Below are 18,742 nucleotides of genomic sequence, written 5' to 3'. Positions count from 1 at the left end.
ATGGGACTTGTGGTGGTGATGGGTTGTGAGGTGTGACAGTTAATTTGTCAGTAGTGGACTTTGAAAGTCTGATGAGCTGTATAAATATAGCTTCCACCCCCTCTTGCGAAACAGCAGCTTCCAGTTTAGAAAGCAGCGCTCTCCCTATTTTCTTGCTTATGCAAGTCCCCTCTTGTATTTCTTCTGAAAGGTGAATATTATAGCAGTGGAAGTCAACCGGTTGTCTTTTTCTTTCCAGAACAGGTAAAACTTGAGTAATGGCAGCTTTCTCAGCCCTGACCGGAAAGGACATTGGGTGTGGGCTGTCATTCAGCTGGAATCCTTTACCAGATAAGGATTACCATAAAGGACATGGATACTAAGTTTGAGATGAAGGATGTTTGTGTGAATCAAAGAGTGGGGTGGAGATGCACTGCAGCAGAATGCAGCAATTTGCCCACATTTTAGCTCAACAGCTCTCAGAGCTTGAATTAGTCTCAGGCTTGACAAAGCAAGTAAAAAAACAAAAAGAAAATGCCATAGCAAAGTGCTTTTGGCCTGCAGCAGAAAGAATGCTGGTGTTCTCCAGCTTGAAGAAATAGTCATTCCCTAGGGAAGATATCCATTACAGCACTGGATACAGAAACTCTACTAGTTCAGTAAAATCACACTGTAGAGCGTTGTTTGAAAAAAAGGATGTTTTACACTTTTCATTAGTTTTACTTGTAGCAGGCTAAACCTGTCATTTAAGCTTTGAAACATGAGTTTGGTGAGGGAGGGAGGAAAAAAAGCACAATCTCTTAAGTTGCTGAAAATTTGCAAAGGATTTTATACTGCGATCTAGTATTATTAAGTCTGCCTTTGATGGGCTTTGCCACCATTCTTACTAATACAAAAGCTATCACCTACCACCATTTGCCATAGTGGCTTGGATATTGTAGCCATTTCAGTACACTAGTTTTAGGCTTTGATGCCACTGAAATATTACTCCTGAGGGAATTCTGCTCTGAAAAAATTAAAATTCTGCCAATTTTATTTGTCAATAAATAAATGTGGCTCCAGCATGGCAGGGGGGAGCAGAGGCCATTGGCTGCACTGAGGTGGGAGATCACCCTGAAGCCCCCACTTCCCCCAGTACGGGGATTTGGCAGTGAGGCTGCACCTGACCCTAACACAGTGCAAGGGCCGGGCCTGCCCAGAAAACACCCTGGGGCCCTGCCCCTCTGCAACAGGTGTGGGTGGGCAGGTAAAGCCCAGCAGGATCCAAGTGTGGAGGGGCTTAGTGTGGGGGGGATCCAGGTGTGGGGTTTCTGAGTGTGGGAGATGGGGATGCACAGGGGCTCATTGGGGGATGCAGGGGCAATGGGACTGCAGAGGATCCAGGTGAAGGTGGTTGGTGCTCAGCGAGAGGTGGTCTGGGTGAGGGGAAATGGGGCTTGGCACGGGTGGTCTGGGTGTGAGGGGCTCTGCAGGGGTAGTCTGGGCACTGGGGCTTGATGGGGTGTGAGTGGGGTAGGGCTTGTCGGGGGTGAGGATTCGATGGGCTTGCTTAACGGGTGCCCCAGCTGCTGCTGCATGCTAGGCCGCCACTTCTCCCCTCCCCTTATTTCCACATTCTCCTCCCCCTGCCCTCTTCTACCCCCCTTCCTTCCCCACTGCTTCTTTGCCTCCCCCATACCCTTATCCTGCCCCACCGCAGGCATTCACTGTTGAACAGAAACAGGAAGACTCCGAGCACACAGAAAGAGAGCGCAATTGGCACTAGAAAAAGACAGCATTTAGCTGCAGAGTCAGCAGAGCTGAGAGGTAGCCTCCTTCAGCTGGGCAACTCTGCGCTTGCAGAAATGGGGTGGGGGGAGCAGCACATAACCCCATGTGCCCCCTATACCTTGCCTTTGGGGGGGAATTCCCCCCAAAAACTGCACCCATGCTCACCCCTCTGTCTTGCCCTCTGCACATCTTTGCTGCAGGGACATGAAGTAATCGGGGGGGAGAGGGGAAGACATTTTCTGCAGGCATGCAGAATTCCCCCAGGAGTAAAATATAACTCAAACCCAAAATCAAACTAAAAACAAGGTAACTCATTTTTCATCAGCACAGGATGAGCCAACAAGGTGATTTAGCACTGAAGGGCTGTTTCCCTCATCTTCAGGATTTTCTACGTGCTTGGCAAACATCTAAGATGGGGCTGATCCATTCCAGACAAAGCAGTATGAGCTTCTTCACTTCAGTTAGCGTTAGACTATGCAAAATATAGCTATTAAGATATTAAATGCAGCCCATGTTCCTACATCTCTGTTAATGAAATGGTAAGCAATCTACAAGTTTCACTTAAGATTCCTTTCAGTGCCTATCAATGGGGTAAGAAAGAGGCAAAGCCAACCCTTTCCATATCCACCATCTTGTTGCTTGAAGATCCAGCCCTCTGGGCACAGTGATAGTTATCACAAAGGCAATATGCATTCAGAGAAAATAATTTCACTGTCTCCCTATCGGGGACACTCCATGCACATTCTCAGCAGCTGCCTGAGGAACAACATGGGGGAGAAGTGGGGCAGAAGGTTGCTTTTCATCCTAGCTTTAAGCAAAGGGTAACTAAGCCACAGAGGAAAAACAGTTGGAACTAGCTGAAGTTCTTTAGCTGTTTGGCATGAGAAAGGTGAAGCCCTTTTAGCATACGTGGCAGAGCATGTCTTGACACTGCCCCTAAAAGAAAAGAGATGTTCTGATTACTTTTTAGAGACAAGCTGGAAAAGGAAAAACCTTGGGTATAAATATAGTCCTACAACAGCCATTACAGACAGGAAACTATACAAATATACCCTAGTGTAAACATATCTCAGGTATAAAGAAGATTTACCTTACATTTATGCTGGGACCATCCCTGAACTGAGAAGCAGTTGTGTTCTGTGTTGGCAACACCCCTACCTCATTAGTCTCAGTGGCCAATTAATTAGACAGCTCATACAAGAGCCAGCTAAATAAAACCATTATTGTGTAATCATTTTCACAATAGGGCAACAGTTCCCAAACTTTTGAGGGTCACATCCCCTTACAGCTGTCCATGCCCTCCTGGAGCCAAGAGTGGGGCCACAGCTTGGGGGAGGGGGGAAAATGCTGACAGGAATAAGGGGGCCAGGGCTGGACTGAGGCTGGGGGCAGGGCTGCAGCTGGGCCCACGGCCAGGTGCGGCTCCATTCCCAGCCTTGCCCCCAGCTGGGAATGGAACCACAGCCAGCAGCTGAGGCTCGGGCTGGGACCAGAGCAGAGCTAGGTGATGTGCCCTCCCCACCCTTATGGGGCTGGCTGGGGCCCTGCCACATGCCCCTGGATGGTCCTCCACACCTTCCTAAGGGGTTGCACCCCACACTTTTGAGGATCTCTGCAATAGGGACAAATTCCAGCTTTAATTATGGCTCACTGACAGAGTTACAGATTTAGGACTATATACTGTCCTTGAGCCACAACAGGTCTCTTATGGCTGTCAGCAGCACGTTTGCTCCACGAGAAGCATGGGCTGAAATGCCCAGGCATCAGTGTGGACGAGGTGTTGCATTACTGTGCAGTGATTCGCCTCCGGGAACGTCCCATAGTCCCCTGAAGTCAAGTGGCCGCTCTTGTCATTGTTTTGAACTCAGCTGCAAGCATGCGGCTATCCCCTTTCAAAGCTCCGTTTCTGACAGCGGCATCCTTTTCTGCTCTGGGACAAAGCAAACTATTACTGTAGAATGCTGCTGTTGTGAATGTGTGTGAGGGGCGGGGGGGAGGGTGTCTGCTGCTGTCTGAACTTACAAGACAGTATGCAGACACACACTCATTCCCCCCACACACTGTATCTCCCCCCACATACACACAACACACTCCCTGTCACACTCCGCCTCCCCCCCCATTTGAAAACCACGCTGCAGCCACTTGCACACTGGGATAGCTACCACAATGCACTGCTCTTTGTGGCATTGCAAGAGCTGCTAACGTGGCCACATCAGTGTGCTTGCCATTGACAGTGTAAACACGTGGCAGCGTTTTCCCTGCTGCGGTCTCCGAAGGCTGGTTTAACTCCCAGCGCTGTACATCTGCAAGTGTAGCCAAGCCCTGACTTTAGTTCTTTTCATGCTCCTCCTTTAGAAAATAAAGGAGACATATAGAAGGCTTCCACTCCCATTAAAATCAACAGTGAAACTGTCTATTATGCACTTAAAGTTGCATACAAAACATAGATAAATAGAGGGTGTGACGGAGCTCACTTTTGAGATATTGTTTCAAGTTGTCTGCATGAAGACAACACTGGATCAGTTACACTCAGTGTGTCTGGAATGTCTTTAATGGCCATAAAGGCTAGACACTCTTAAAATGAAAACTTAAGATTCTGCAGAATTTAAAATCTGTCAGGGAGCCTCAGCTGTAACGAGTGAGAGAGATAAGGCCAACAGGCTGATCTAAAGGAGTCAAAGACAAGAATTCCACACAACCCTGCAGGATAGGAACTAAGATTTATTGAACAAGCTTTCGCAGCCTGCTATAATAAATATCCTTTTGTGTGTATGTGAACAAGTTAAGAAACAAGGAAGGGGCACTGACATTAATACACTGAGATCTCTATATTAGCTGTATTACTCATCATTTTCAAAGTCAGCAGAGTTCTTCCTTTTCAGTCGCTCAAATTCTTGGTTCCCCCAGGTGTAAACAACATAGGCCACCACAAAAGCTTAAAAACAAAACAAACAAAGCAGTGAATATCTACAAGTTACATGACAGTAGTTACAATGTGAAAATTTCTTGCATTATGCTGTACTGATTACAGTCCTGGGAGAGAGTCTGGAAGTGTTACTGTGTAGATATCACCATGTTTTAAGGTGATTCTGTTGGATGTTTAAAGCCCTCACCAACATAGATAGGAGTTAAGCACCTAAAAATCATCCTGATGAGTATTTGCACTCTGCCATCATCCTATTATGTATACCTAGATTTGCAGACAATCGTGTGTACTATGAATGGCTCTATGGTGTATGAAGAGTCTCTCATGAAATCTCTCAGCCCATTCCTCTGGACTTAAATCCACCCATGACAGCTGCTGGCCCCATATCTGGAACATTTTCTTTCATCTCCCTTTCCGTAGCATACCCGTTCTACAAATTCACTCATGCATTTGTAGTTTTGATGATAATTTTATTCCCTGAATTTGCTTAAGATCTTTTAATAAAAATTTTAACATGAAATTCCATGCTTGTGGGCAGGGGAAGGTTATTTTATAAGCTTTTTAAAAATACCAAAGATCTGAAATATAGATGAAGAAATGACATCAATTCAGCATCTTTAATTTAATTCTGGTGTTAGTGAATGCAATGCATATGGTACATGAGGCACTAGTTTAAATAATTCACTCAAATACAGGAATTAGGACTTACGAGGAGCTACCCTGAAGACCTGTGAACGAAATCGCCTCCATACATTCGGAATTCCTTTGGTGAAGTAGTTAGGGAATGCCCTCTGCTCGAATGGAGACAAGCTATAAGTGATCACATGCCTCACTCTTTCCAAGTTTCCAAAATGGCCACCCATTTTTAATTGCTTGTTCTGCAAAAGCAAAGTTCTAGTTACTATGGAGATAGACTCTTTGCCGCTTTTCTGGAGATAGAGTGATTTTAAACACAATATTCCTCAGGGTGGATCCAAATTGATGATTTGTATGATAAAAAGATTGGATTTCTAACTTTGAAATAGTTTTTCTTTTTAAAAATAAACCCATTTAAAACAAAACCTGAATTTAATACAAAATATGTTAAGGCCTAAGCTTATTATAATCTCTTAAAACGTTTAAGTAAAAAATATGCTGCACTCAGGAGCCTCTATCAAAAATGTTGAGTTACAGGATGCTTTTCTATATAAAGAATCAGTGGGTGCAGTTTCTACATTTTGGGATCACGCTTTATAAATACAGCGCCATGGGTCACATACTGTATTAAAGCCTTGACCCTGTGGGGGACTTAGAGGCTGCATTACTGAGTGCAAGAGACTGGCAAAGTCATCACAAGCCTTTGGACCCAGCCTGCGACCCCAGGAGACATCATCCGGTATCTCATCACTGAGTAGCAAATGTAAGGTAAAGGCTCTCGCTCAGCTGACAAGGTTTGGGTGTCAGAGTAGCAGCCGTGTTAGTCTGTATTCGCAAAAAGAAAAGGAGTACTTGTGGCACCTTAGAGACTAACAAATTTATTAGAGCATAAGCTTTCGTGAGCTACAGCTCACTTCATCGGATGCATTTGGGTGGTTATTTACCTAGACATAGAATAGAAACTCAGGGTTGGGAGGGACCTCAGGAGGTCATCTAGTCCAACCCCCTGCTCAAAGCAGGACCAATCCCCAGTTTTTGCCCCAGATCCCTGGATGGCCCCGTCAAGGATTGAGCTCGCAACCCTGGGTTGAGCAGGCCAATGCTCCAACCACTGAGCTCTCCCTCCCCGCATCCAGGGACGCGAATGCGCCTCTCTCTACAAACTGTCCGAGGCACACATGGAAACGCTGGTTAAAACCAAGGACTCAACTCGAGACTTTCCATGTGCTGATTTCAATCAAGCCGCCTGGCTGGGGCTGGGAGCCGTTGAGAGGAGAGACGCGCAGAGCGGAAGATACGCGGGGTTACTTCGCCTTCCGCCCCAGAAGCCCACCGGGGACTCAGGCCGGCCGGCCGGCGCCGAGCTTACAACAAGGTCCGGCTGGGGGGGGACGGGCCCGAACCGCGTTGGGGCGGGGAGGAGCCAGACGGTGCGTCGGGAGTCACGGCGCGGGCGCGGGCGCGGGCGCGGCCCTAGGGGGAGACTCGCCGCCGCCGCCCCCCCTCAGCCCGAGGGCGACACCCGCCGCCGCCGCGGTACTACACGGCCTCCAGGGCCCGGGAGCCGCGCTGCGGTCACCGGCGGCGGAGGAATGACTCGCCCCGGCCCCGGCCCCGGCCCCTCTCCTCTCACCCAGGCCCGCTCGCAGCTGCTCGCTCGGACGCCCGGAGGTCACGTCTCTGCGGGCTCGCAGCGCCTCCCTTCCGCTTCCGGGTTCGCCATCCGGACCAGCGCCTCCCTTCCGCTTCCGGGTTCGCCGCCCGGCCTGGCCCCGCCTCCCGAGCGAGGGGCGGAGAGGACGGGAAGGGCGGCCTCGCCCCCTGCAGGCTGAGAGGGCGAGGGAGGCCGGGAGCCCTAGCCCAGTACCCCCCGCGGTTCCTCCGTTCCCCCCAGGGGTCTCCTGGGTCCCTCTGCCCCCCCCCCACTACTCCCGTGGGGTCGCCATGGTCTCTGCCCCCCCCCCACTACCCCACAGGGTCTCTAGGGTCCCTCTGCCCCCCCCCACTACCCTCGCGGGGTCTCTAGGGTCCCTCTGCGGGTCCCCATAGTCTTGTCCCCCCACTACCTCAAGGGGTCTCCTCTGCCTCCCTTCCCTACCCCATAGGGTCTCTAGGGTGCCTCTGTCCCCCTCCTCTATCCCTAGGGAGTCTCCAGGGTCCCTCTGGCCCCCCATCACTGCCCTCCCCCCTTGGGAACTACTCCACACACCATCTCTATGGTACTAGTCCCCTCCCCAAGGAATAACCCCCTCCTGAGGTTACTCTGCCACCAAGGCCTAACCCCCCCACCCCCGCCCCATTGTTCTGGATTAATTATTTTTGCTATTTGTAGAGAGCATCCAGGGATGTGTGTAGCATGACCATGCTGGGAACTTTAGCATCACTCTGAGGTCAAGGTACTAGGCCTCTCTCCTGCTCCAGATAGGTCATACCGATCCATGCAGGAGTAGCAGCTGCTGCTATGGCCAATAGGTTAATTAACCTGACAGCCCCAGACCCTGAGTTTGCATTTGAGACAGGTCTTGTTTCTTCAGCCCAGTTTTGCTTGTTTTGTGGGGGTTTCCTGAATTTCTCCCTTAATTAGAGGAGTGTGTGGTTTCTTTCATCTTCAGCATCTTCCAAGCGCTTCCCTCCTCCCTCAAAGGCCCTGCATCATCTTCACTAAGAAGCCTGTCAACACCCCATGATTCATCCAGAAAGATTGTTGCTGGCCCAGGCAATGAGAATGCAAGAACCAGTTTGATGAGCGGGGCAGTGAAAATAAGCAAGCTTAATTTTTATACTTGGCTCTCTTACGTAACAGTATATTGTACTACTACTGAAGGGTCATGCTGGCCAGAGATTAGAAGCTTACAGTTAAAACTCATACCAATTTGAAATTGTGTGCAAAGTTCTTTGATAATCCACTGTAGTCCTGAGGTGTCAGTAAATAGAATTCACTGATATAGTGGCATACAATTTTTCTAGTGGTTAAAATTTAGGTTAGGGCTGAATAATTTCATAGTTAATTTTTGTTATATATAAAGTAAGTTTTCATTCCAGTTAGTAAAATCTCAGGTTGCTTAGCTTTCCTACCTCAAGCTGTAACCTGAACAGTTGCAAGGATGAGGCTGGAATTCTTCCTCCTAGCAGCTACACCATTGCACAATTAGGACTTGCTATCATCTTTTATTTGCCCAACAACTTCACACAAGTAAGAGTCTGCAGCATCAGTGTCTTTGCTAATTGTATCACGAAGGTTTGTTTAAGTCTTCTGCTGAAGCATCAGATTGTCCACCATGGCAAGCAGGATAGCCATGGCCTCATCACATGTCAAGCTTTATGTAAACACTGTAGTTTATCACTAGGATTTTGCAGGACTGTTTTTTACATTGGGTGTTAGTTGCAGTGAAGAGGTAAAGTAAGTATCTTTACCTCACTACATGAGTCAAATTCCTCTCTGAACTTGATTAAATCACTTCAACTGTTTGTGCCTATTTCCCCATCTACAGAATGTGGATTAGTATTATAGTAGCAGCTGGGAGCCTCTCTCACAGATCAGGATAGCATTGTCATAGGCACTGTCAAAACACACAAAAAGCTATTCCTGCCCCAAAGAGTTTAAAATTTAAGTAATACTTCCTTGAGAGGAGGGGTTGTGAAGTGCTGTAAAGCCTCAAGTTGGAAACAGCTGAACAGTCCATATTTATTAAGTTCTCCATAATGTACAACAGTTGGTTAGTTTTCCAGAAAGCAGCTCATGACTATATTAAGTACACATAGGGAACATGTCTTGCCTTGGTAATAGTGTCTAGATAGTTATGATTTTGTCTCTCCTGTGTCCATAAAAGTCAACATTTGCCTCTTGTGCTTTAGATTTGGAACTGCATAACTCCCAGTAGAAAGTTTACTACTCTAGCTCACTCTGTCACGCAGAACTAGTTGGCAGGATTCTAGAACATAGATTTTAAAGTATTTTTATGGTAAAAAGAGTGTCTCTTTCTACTTGATAGATTGTCATTTTAAACAGCTACTATTAAGGAGCAAGCTTTGAACTAGAAAGGCATTGTAAAATGACATCAGGTGAAAGGGGGATACAGGCAACTACTTCCCATAAGACTAATTTGAAGTCATTTTAAGATTTAGAATGGATTTTTTTTACATTGCTCCTATCTAGAGTTCGTGGGGCAGATTTCCATTACAGATTATGTTTACAGCAGAAGTTCATGGGAATAGATGTTTAGAATTGTAACAGGACCAGAGATTTAGCCCTGGAGAGCCACAGGAGTAGGGAACATTAAGTTATTTGATGTACTGTACTTAAGAAAAAAAGGCCAGGCTTAATTGTTTTAATTTCAGAAAATATTCAGGTTTAGGAATACCAATACATACAGTAGAACCTCAGAGTAATGAATACCTTAAGAATAGAGCTTATTTGTAACTGAAATGTTTGTAACTAAACAAAACATTATGGTTCTCTCAAAGTTTACTACCAAACATTGACTTAATTCAACTTTGAAACTTTACTGTGCAGAAGAAAAATGGTGCTTTTAACCATCTTATTTTAAATGAAACGAGCACAGAGTTTCCTCACCTTGTCAATTTTTTTTTTAAACTTTCCTTTATTTTAGTAGTTTAACACTGTACTGTACTTGCTTTGTCTCTTGCTGCTTGCTTTTTGTACTTGCTAGTGCCTGATTGCATACTTCTGGTTCCACATGAGGTGTGTAATTGACTGGTCAGTTCATAACTACTGTATTTAAGTGACATTTAACGTCAGCAGAAAGTGTGACTGAACTGTTTATTTTTTTGAAATGTTCTTTTCAAGCTGGACACTATATATTTAAATTAATTGTACCAAGAATGGTTTCACTTCTAAAGTTCAGTTCACAGTCTGAACTGTTATTTCTTGTTCATAGCTGGTCAGAATAGAAAAAGCAGCAATATTAAACTTACTAAATGCTAGTTTTAAATAACCCTTCAGTAAGGAGTGTAATTTTTCCTGGGAACTATAGAAACAATTCTCTTAAATGTTTGAATGAGAATTTTTTGGGTTTCTTTGTTTTTAACTAGTTACTCCCCAGAAATGTAGTTAGAATTTCTGGTACAAAAATCAGAATGTTCTCCAGATTAATAGTATATTCACTTACCACAAAAAGCCCTAGAAGTTTGACAGAACAGGTTGTCCATTTACCTTAGATTACTATGACAAAATACAAGGTTAAGGAGAGGGAACTGGTTTGAATCATTACAAGCATATTTAAAAATTGAGTGATTGATAAAGTCAGAAATACTGAAGCCTCCTTCTGTGCCCAGACACTTGACATTTTATACTGATATTTTTGGCTTTTGGATGCAAGCAGGACTGAACAAGAACCACACAAATGCCATGACATGACAGGTGTTTATTCCCCTTATTTTTATCCATAGCAATAAAGCTTACAATAGAATTATATCTTTGATAAAAGTGTAAAAGATTTCAATTATGGATTATTTCTCCATATAAAAGGAAATCTTACTTAATTTCCTTAAATTTCTAATTTCACATTTCCAAATAGTTACAAGGGGCTACAAAAATAAGTGATGCCATTATGCAAATACCCGCCATTGACTCCATGCTAAATTGTTAGCATATCTGTTTGAAGTTACTTACACTTATGACATTCAGTTGGTCAAGACTACAGATGGTTTAGAGTACTGAGAAAATATTCTGAAATAAGTAGCAGTAAAGTTGTGTTTAAATGTTACCGACAAGTACATTTAGTAGCTATCATATCTTCATATTCTTTGTAGACTATAGAACCATCAGGCTCTATTGTCAAGACACTCAAGGGACTATATTCAGCAGGAATGCAAGAGGGCCTTGGAACAGAGGAGTCCAATTTCTCATATATGATGTTCTGTACCATTGTATGGACAGGAGAGCCATAACGATGCCCAACCACCCTTGGGCAGTCACCTTTGCAATATTGAGGGTTGTATCTGTGTGGTGCTATTATCCATTTGTCCCACTTTAGTTGGCTAAAACTTAGTCGGAAGTTGTGAAGCTCACATTCATTTTGGGGAAACAGGAATTGTTTGAAGTATTCACTCAGATTATAAGTTGGCGCAGATGGGTTCTCTTTCACATCTTCATCTCTTCGGTGGCGAGATGCCCTTTTATTCTGCATATTTTCTGTTCCGATTTCTTCCATGGAATCGGCAAGTGGATTATTTCTCCATCTGAACCACATTGGATTCTTCCTTTTATGTCTAAGGGAGTTCCACCTACGATAAGCTTGCTCACTGGTGTCATTTAGGTACAATAGAAGAGAAGGAGGCACCAATGCCATATTAAAAGAATTTTCCTGTTTAGAGTTGTGGTGTTGATCATCTTTCAGACAAGTGAAATTCACAGCCATATGGATACTCCTCTTGTTAGAGGCAATTAGAGGCTGAAGAAAAGAGGTCACATCAATCTCAACCCATTTGTGTCTTCTGAGTTTGAAGTGCAGATTAAAAGTAATTGACTGTGGTACGTTGGGGCACACTTTACCAGAAGGATCATTTTCCTCAACAGCTAAGTGGCACATGCATGTAATGGCAGAAGAACTAAAAACTGATCTGTCAAAGGAGTAGAGCAAGACAGACTTGAGTAAATGCTCCAGCGCAGTAACGCGATCCAGATTGAAAAGCAGATCCACTGAGCGCAGGTCTTCTGCGAAAGGAAACCAGTCTCTTTAGAGATTAAATAGTTTTCAGTAGAAATTGACAATGTGCATAATCAAACAGAAATAAGTCATTAAAAGGGGGAAAATAATTTAGACCCCAAAACTCAATTGAACTTAAATTTGATAGTCTGGCAGGGAATGTCAACAAGGATTCCAAAATCTTATTACTCTAAAGACAATGCATCAATTTGCCAAAAAAACCCCAACACCACTATACAAACTAACAAATGGTGGATTGACCTGCTGGCTTCCCACATTGTTCCCACAGTTGCATCAACATTAGTGATACTTCATAAAAAAAAGGGGGGGCAGGCAAAAGTGTGTTTGTTAGCTTAAGGAAAAGAATTGCAAAGCTAAATATGGTAGCAATGGCAGAGAAAAAAAAAATCTTTGCAGGCTTAAGAGGCATTAGAAACCAGGAGTGAGGAGGAAGCTATACAAACAAGATTGTTGACAATGTCCTCTTAGTGTTAGTCACAAGGAGACAGGAATTGCCTACTGGGGTTAAACCCCGGGTTTATAGGTCTAACAGTCTTTCAGAGAGAGTTGCCAGTACTAGACCCTTCAGAAGATTGTGCAAGAAATAAGTAGATGTGAGACTATCTATCTCCATGAAAGTCATCCTAACCTGTTGTAGTTAACCCCTTGGCTTTGAAGTTTTATAACCCTTCCACATTTTTCCCCATTAATTACAAACAATGCTGGATATTTTTTCATATAGATATCCAGTCCCTCTGACTTTTGCTAAATTCTTGGCCTCCATGACATCCTGTGATAATGAGTGTTACAGTCTGGTTAGGCATTGCGTGTAAAAGTATTTCCTGTGTTCAGCTTTCAATTTGCTACCTTTCAATTTCATTGACTGTCTCCTTGTTCTTGTGTTATGAAACAGGGCAACCAGATGCTCTTGATCACTCTTTTCAATACCATTTGTTATTTTGAATACTTTTATCGTGTTCCCCTTTTACTAGTCTGCTTTCTAAGGTAAAGAATTCAAGTTGTTTCATTTGGAACATTTTTCCATGCTACTAATCATTATTCACCTTCTCTGAACCTCCTCTAATTCTGCAACTTTATTTTTGAGATAAAATATTATATGCAGTACTGGTCTCCCTAAGTGAGGGCTTTACTATTTAGTGTAGCTGCTCAAAGTATTTCATGCTATTCTCCATTCCACTAAACCTAAAATGGTTTGCTTTTTTTTTTTAGCATAGCTTCACATTGAGACAGAGTTAGTTCAAATTTAGCTACCTAAATCACTGTAACATAGAAGACATCTTAAAAGGAGACACCCATAATTAGTTTTTGCTTTTAAGTGTTACATTACCATGCTACACAGGGGATTTTATAGCAATGTACCTAAAACAGTACTTTGGCTGCAGTTTATGTGGCAGGTCATAATCAATAAATCTAATTGCTTTTATTAAATCTTATCTTACAGAGCACTTTGCCTTAAAATATATTGTGAAGATTTACATCTTTAGCCAGACTTTTTTTTATGGATGGAGAACCCCTGAGTCAGAGTTGAAGTAACATGTCCACAGCCATATATGTCAGATTAGAAGTCAAGAATTGCTGGTTGCCAGTCTTGTGATCAGACCACATCTTTCATCCCACCCTATACCATCATTTTCTCCTTGAAGCTTCCCAGCTGCATCAGTTTGTCAGCCCTGTAATTAACTCATCGGTAGTCATGCTTTGCAAATATAGATATTCATAAAGCAGGGGAAGGGAATGGTTTTTCTCTGGTAGAAAGTACAGAGAAAACAGTGGACTAATTTGGAAAAGTCCACTTGTAATGGAATCAAACACATCATTAATAAGATCTCATTACTGAGTAATCTCATTTGTGGACTGTGTAAAATGCAGAATTTAAAAGTCAGTAAAAAGGACAAAATGTATCCAGCAGATTTTAGTTACTTCTTTTTTCCTGCTTTACTCAAAGGGTGCAAAAAAAAAATCAGAGTTAACCTTAAAATGACCATCCTGGATTGTGCAAAAATGAGCTAGGAGTAAGCATCAATATAGCTATGGATGTGGGTATTATGTAGGTTCAAAGGCCTAAATTATGGAGAAGCCTGGCCTAAACTCCATTTAAGGAGAGACAGATTATGGAAAAGCCCCTTCAATACAAAGGAAGAGTCATTCAGTAGATTTAACAGTTACACCTCTGTAGAGACTAGAGGTTTCTTTATTCTACCCCATTGAAGGAAAGGGGGAAAAGCATCTTAATTACCCCTCCCCCAAAACACAGGTCTTTCCTCACCTACCTTTTATTTGGTCCCTGTGGTGGTGCTTGCACTCAGCACATGGAGTGAGGAGCCAGACAGTGTTATAAAGGTGACTTTTGTTGGCTTTTGGGATCCCTTCTTTTGTGGTAGACATCTTATATAACCTCTTCATATACCTAAGGGCTCTGGAATCTGGTTGGAGTCTTGCGGCCTCACTTTCCCAACTGTGAGGTCTCTGGTCAACCAGCACCTTGAGAAGGGGTGGCAGGAGAGCATAGCCATTTCTCACACCTGGTGGCAGTAGCAACACTGGAGGTAGCTCAAGGGGCTCATCCTCAGGAACAAGCAACAGCTCAGGGGTCTTCTCAGACACTACCTCATCCCTAGAGCTGTGGGAACATAGAGCAACAGAAGAAAGCAACCTGATAAAGTAATAGAAACAGATGAAGATTCTCCAGGGAATTACCATAATGCTGGAGGTCATAGCAGAAAAACCCTCTCCCCATAACAGGTTATATCCTAGAAGAAAAAATAACCAACCCTGGCCTCTTAAATATATTTCAGGTGTGAGTGGGAAGGAAGCATCTCTCTGATTACACCAAAGGGAGCGACCTACAGCTGGAGAGTGAATCCAAGTGGCCATTTGAGTTCAGGCTAGAATCTTTGCACATGTAGGCATTTTGGAAACAAGCACTCCACTCTCATAGCTTACCCACTTTCACATGGAAACCATTATTAATTATAAAAGATGCTAATTAATTAACATGTTTATCCTCTCTAGCTTCCAAAAGGGACCACAAGAAATGATGGTTGAATAATAGTTATTCTGGCTGGCTGTAGTTATCGCCCCAAAGCAACTTGTGATTCTAACATAGCAGTGACATTCAAACATGTTTTTACCACAGTAATGATGCCCACCCAAAGGTAACTGTTAAAAAAACCTCAATGATAATCTTTTAATGAGCTGGTAAGAAAAAGGTTCCTGTAGAAAGACTGAAATTGGGTTTCTTACAGTACCACAGCTGAGATAATGGGGAATAGGAGAAGAAGAAGGAAGTAGAAGGAAAAGTTCAGAGTAACTGGGTGAAACAGGAAACAAGAGTCCTTCATGAATAATTCTTTAATTTGAAATCTGATGTTGAGCTACTCTGGTACACTCTGGGCATGGTATGAATGCGTTCTATAGGTAGATCTCTCTGGTGATCTAAGTAGTGATAGTATATTAGTAATGAGAGGGATTAAAAGTGAACACATTGTGTTCTAAGCATGGGTCTCTGAGATAGAAATGTCTGAATTCCTTTCCCTACTTGGCCTGTTAACTTCTTGTGTGATCTGTGGCATTTAGGGTGGAATGCGCATTTGAACAAGGGTATTTAGATACCATATTCCTGTTTTTAGGCACCACTGTGATCCACAAACCCCACTTGCCTAACCCAGTAGGCACCCAAACTCATTCAGTGCCATGGTTATTTCCTGTTGGCATGTACAGCCTCACTCTAGGCACCTGAGCTTGTGCACTACTGCCTTATGATAGGTGTCAAGACACTGTCTCCTGACTAAGCCCCAGAGTGATTCACACACTGGGAAAGATAGGCATTCAGACAAAGATCTGTGCATACCTACTGAATCAGGACCCTCAGGCAAGTTCACATAAAATCTGCTCAGCTCTCATTACATGAGATTTTCACTGAGCTGAGCAGATTCCAGAAAAATATTTCCAGCTACATTTAATTTTGTAATAGGGCTGCATCATAAGCTATTTGGAATATATTTCTCATGTTTGTGGCAACTATTATGTAAATCAACAGGAATAAAATAAACAGTTTAATATATTTAATGTGTGGTTGTAAACAACTAAGATGTACTCCACTATATGCTGTAAAAGACTTGTACTTTTCTGTCAATTTATAATGATGAGCCAAATTCAGACATGGGTTGTGTGGGTACAACTCCACTGAAGTCAATGACCCACTAACCGATGCCTGATCTTGGCTCAGTATATTTAAAACAAACAGAAAACTCACTAGTAATACCTGAGATAATTAAAAATAAATGAATGTTAAAAATCTTACTTCTTTTCCCCCATGGATACTATTTGTTTCTGTTTGCAAGTCACCTATTGTAGTTTTATTCCCAGTCAGTTTCCCTTTTGGATTCTTCTGCCCTGCTCAGCACTGTGATGTCTATGTTGGAAATACTGAAGGCAAATGTTTTACTCCAAACAGAGGTTTATTCATTTAAATTGTAATAAAAACAAATTAAAAAAATCCTTGCTCTGACAAACTAATTTTTTCCCTTAACTACCTGATCGTGCCAAAAGAAGTATTAATTAAGGTGTAAAGTCACTGATTTATAGCTATCATTTGCTGTTAACATGTTTCTTGCCTTTGACTTCTCTGCAGACACTAATACCAATCTTAGAGATATGGAATAGAAAAATAATTGTGGGTATACTGCCCTCAGATTACCTTTCAATTCCTAAGTAAAGCCCTTCTACCTCCAATCTGAAATCTAGGCATCCAAATAAGCAGGGTGCTTTTCGATCACTACCGGCTATCTATGGAATGTGCTCCTAAAGACCTCTGCTAGAGCACTGTTGATTACTTCTGGAATGTATAGAGCTGCCCGTTGCTGAACATGTCTAATTGAGATTTTTTTTTATTTTATTAGGATTCTACCTGAGAGAATCTCCTTTCTTGTCAGTTGTTTTTAATTAGAGCCATGTTATCAGTAGTGTGGTAAAATGTCACCCCATCGTTTAACTTTCCTATCTCACTGTTTCCAAGAAAGGAGAGCTAGCTCAGAGAAAGCTTAATTATCTTACAGAATGTCAGACTGGCATACTTTCACTCAGATTGGAAGGTTAATTATAAAACTGATTAGAATTATATTCAGCTAACCATCTATATAACAGAATAATGTAACCTTGTTTCTTTTGCCTGCTCACATCTGATTAGGTTATGATAAGAGGAGAGCACTGCCACTTCTAAGGTCAGTTAAAATTTAAAAATTTTGTTGCATGGGTTAGTTTATACTTCCATACTTTAAATAGCATCCATCAACCAACATGCTAGCATCAAATCACTCCAACAATTCTTAACTTCTAGGTACTGAGGTAATAATAAATCTTTTACTGTAATTCTATATAGTGGATCCTAGTCAAATCTCAGATATTCTTATGCACACACTGCACTGTGAGATGAGAGGGGTTTAAAAAGATACATATTTAAAACGGTAGCTGACAGGTGGACTGGATGGCTCAAGGAAGTAGTGATGAGCTATAGAGGCTTATATACCTAAGTTACAGGTGTGAATCTAGAGCTAGGCAGAGGTGCCCTGAAAATTGCCATTGTTTGGTGGCCTGTCTGAAATGAGTTGCCTTTCCAATGGTCAAGTGTCCCAGTCACCAAAAGCCATGTATATTAACTGGCCCCTTTGTTAGCAATCCAGATAGAGAAGACATGGACTGAGTGGACCATATGGTGTGGTTGCACATCACCTTTTTTTCCAATTTTCACCAATGCACTATCCAAGGTGCAGCTCCATGATGGCAGCAGCAGTGAATATAAACTACGGCTGGCGTTTTAACCATTGTGTTGTCTAACCATGTTCATAGCAGGTCTAGATCACATGGAGTCAGATTTTCAAAAGATTTAGGGATTACATTTTCAAGTATTCAGTACCCACAATTGGGACTAGATTTTCAAAAGTGCTTAGAGCACAGCAACTCCCTAGCCTGATTTTTAAAAAGCATATATCTACTAGGCTGAACTTTTTTGACAGTCTGGCCTTTGTTTCCCCCCAGCCCCCACAAGTGGGAGCTGAGCTTTTTTGAAAATCTGGCCCATAATATCACAGGCATTCTCAGCAGTGTTGCCATGCTCATGGCTTCCTGAGGAGGCAGCCATAATTTAGGGCAGCCCTTGGATTGTCTACTTCATCCAGTGGGCTGCACTTGTGTCATGGAGTCATTGGGCGATGCTCTGGAACTATTCCATATGGAGCCAATCAGGATTCTGGGGTAGCATGTCTCCTCTCTTTGAGCATACTGTCACCAGGGCAAGAAGTTTACACAGCTTCGACCTTCCTGGATCTGGCCCTGAAGCATTCAGCATCCCTTTCCACGCTGTGCACTTCCTGCAGTGAGTCCACCTGGGCATGGCTCCTAGGGAAGTCAAAGGGCCCTGCACCTCAACTCTGCAGTCAGCAGTGATTCTCAGCCAGCATAAACAGAAGGTTATTAGTTGACAGGAACACAGAACTTGTCAGCACAGAAATCAGTGACTTTCAGCCAAGTCCTCTTGGGGGACCCGAGGCCAGACCCCCTGGACTTCCCCATCTCAGTTCCAAAAAACCGCAGTCCCACAGCTTCCAGCACCCCACCTCCAACCCGCCCATTGCTCCTCCTCCTGGCCTTGTCTTGCTTCCTGGACAAAGAGTCTCCTGGTCACATCCCATCTTGGGTCTCAGGTTATGAAGGGCATCGGCTGTTGTCTACATGTAGAGTTGGG

General features: G+C 43.3%; 2 protein-coding genes across 2 annotated transcripts; both read right to left on the bottom strand.

Annotated features, from left to right (window-relative positions):
* Positions 1–4,457: 4,457 nt before the first annotated feature.
* LOC119860190 (cytochrome b-c1 complex subunit 8) lies at positions 4,458–7,018 on the bottom strand. The gene is made up of 3 exons (XM_038413569.2): positions 6,945–7,018; positions 5,385–5,553; positions 4,458–4,684 (listed from the first exon to the last, which is right to left on the bottom strand). The coding sequence occupies exons 2-3, from the start codon at positions 5,536–5,538 to the stop codon at positions 4,590–4,592; spliced, it is 249 nt and encodes an 82-aa protein (XP_038269497.1). The 5' UTR covers positions 5,539–5,553; positions 6,945–7,018; the 3' UTR covers positions 4,458–4,589.
* Positions 7,019–10,678: 3,660 nt separating this feature from the next.
* On the bottom strand, positions 10,679–14,768 carry GDF9 (growth differentiation factor 9). Its single transcript, XM_038413823.2, has 2 exons — positions 14,271–14,768; positions 10,679–11,987 (listed from the first exon to the last, which is right to left on the bottom strand). The coding sequence occupies exons 1-2, from the start codon at positions 14,713–14,715 to the stop codon at positions 11,035–11,037; spliced, it is 1,398 nt and encodes a 465-aa protein (XP_038269751.1). The 5' UTR covers positions 14,716–14,768; the 3' UTR covers positions 10,679–11,034.
* Positions 14,769–18,742: the final 3,974 nt, after the last annotated feature.

Source organism: Dermochelys coriacea, chromosome 8 (assembly GCF_009764565.3).
Source record: "Dermochelys coriacea isolate rDerCor1 chromosome 8, rDerCor1.pri.v4, whole genome shotgun sequence".
Taxonomy (NCBI): Eukaryota; Metazoa; Chordata; order Testudines; family Dermochelyidae; genus Dermochelys; species Dermochelys coriacea.
The sequence above is the reverse complement of the archived record's forward strand: the minus strand, read 5'-3'. Positions and strand labels throughout refer to the sequence as shown.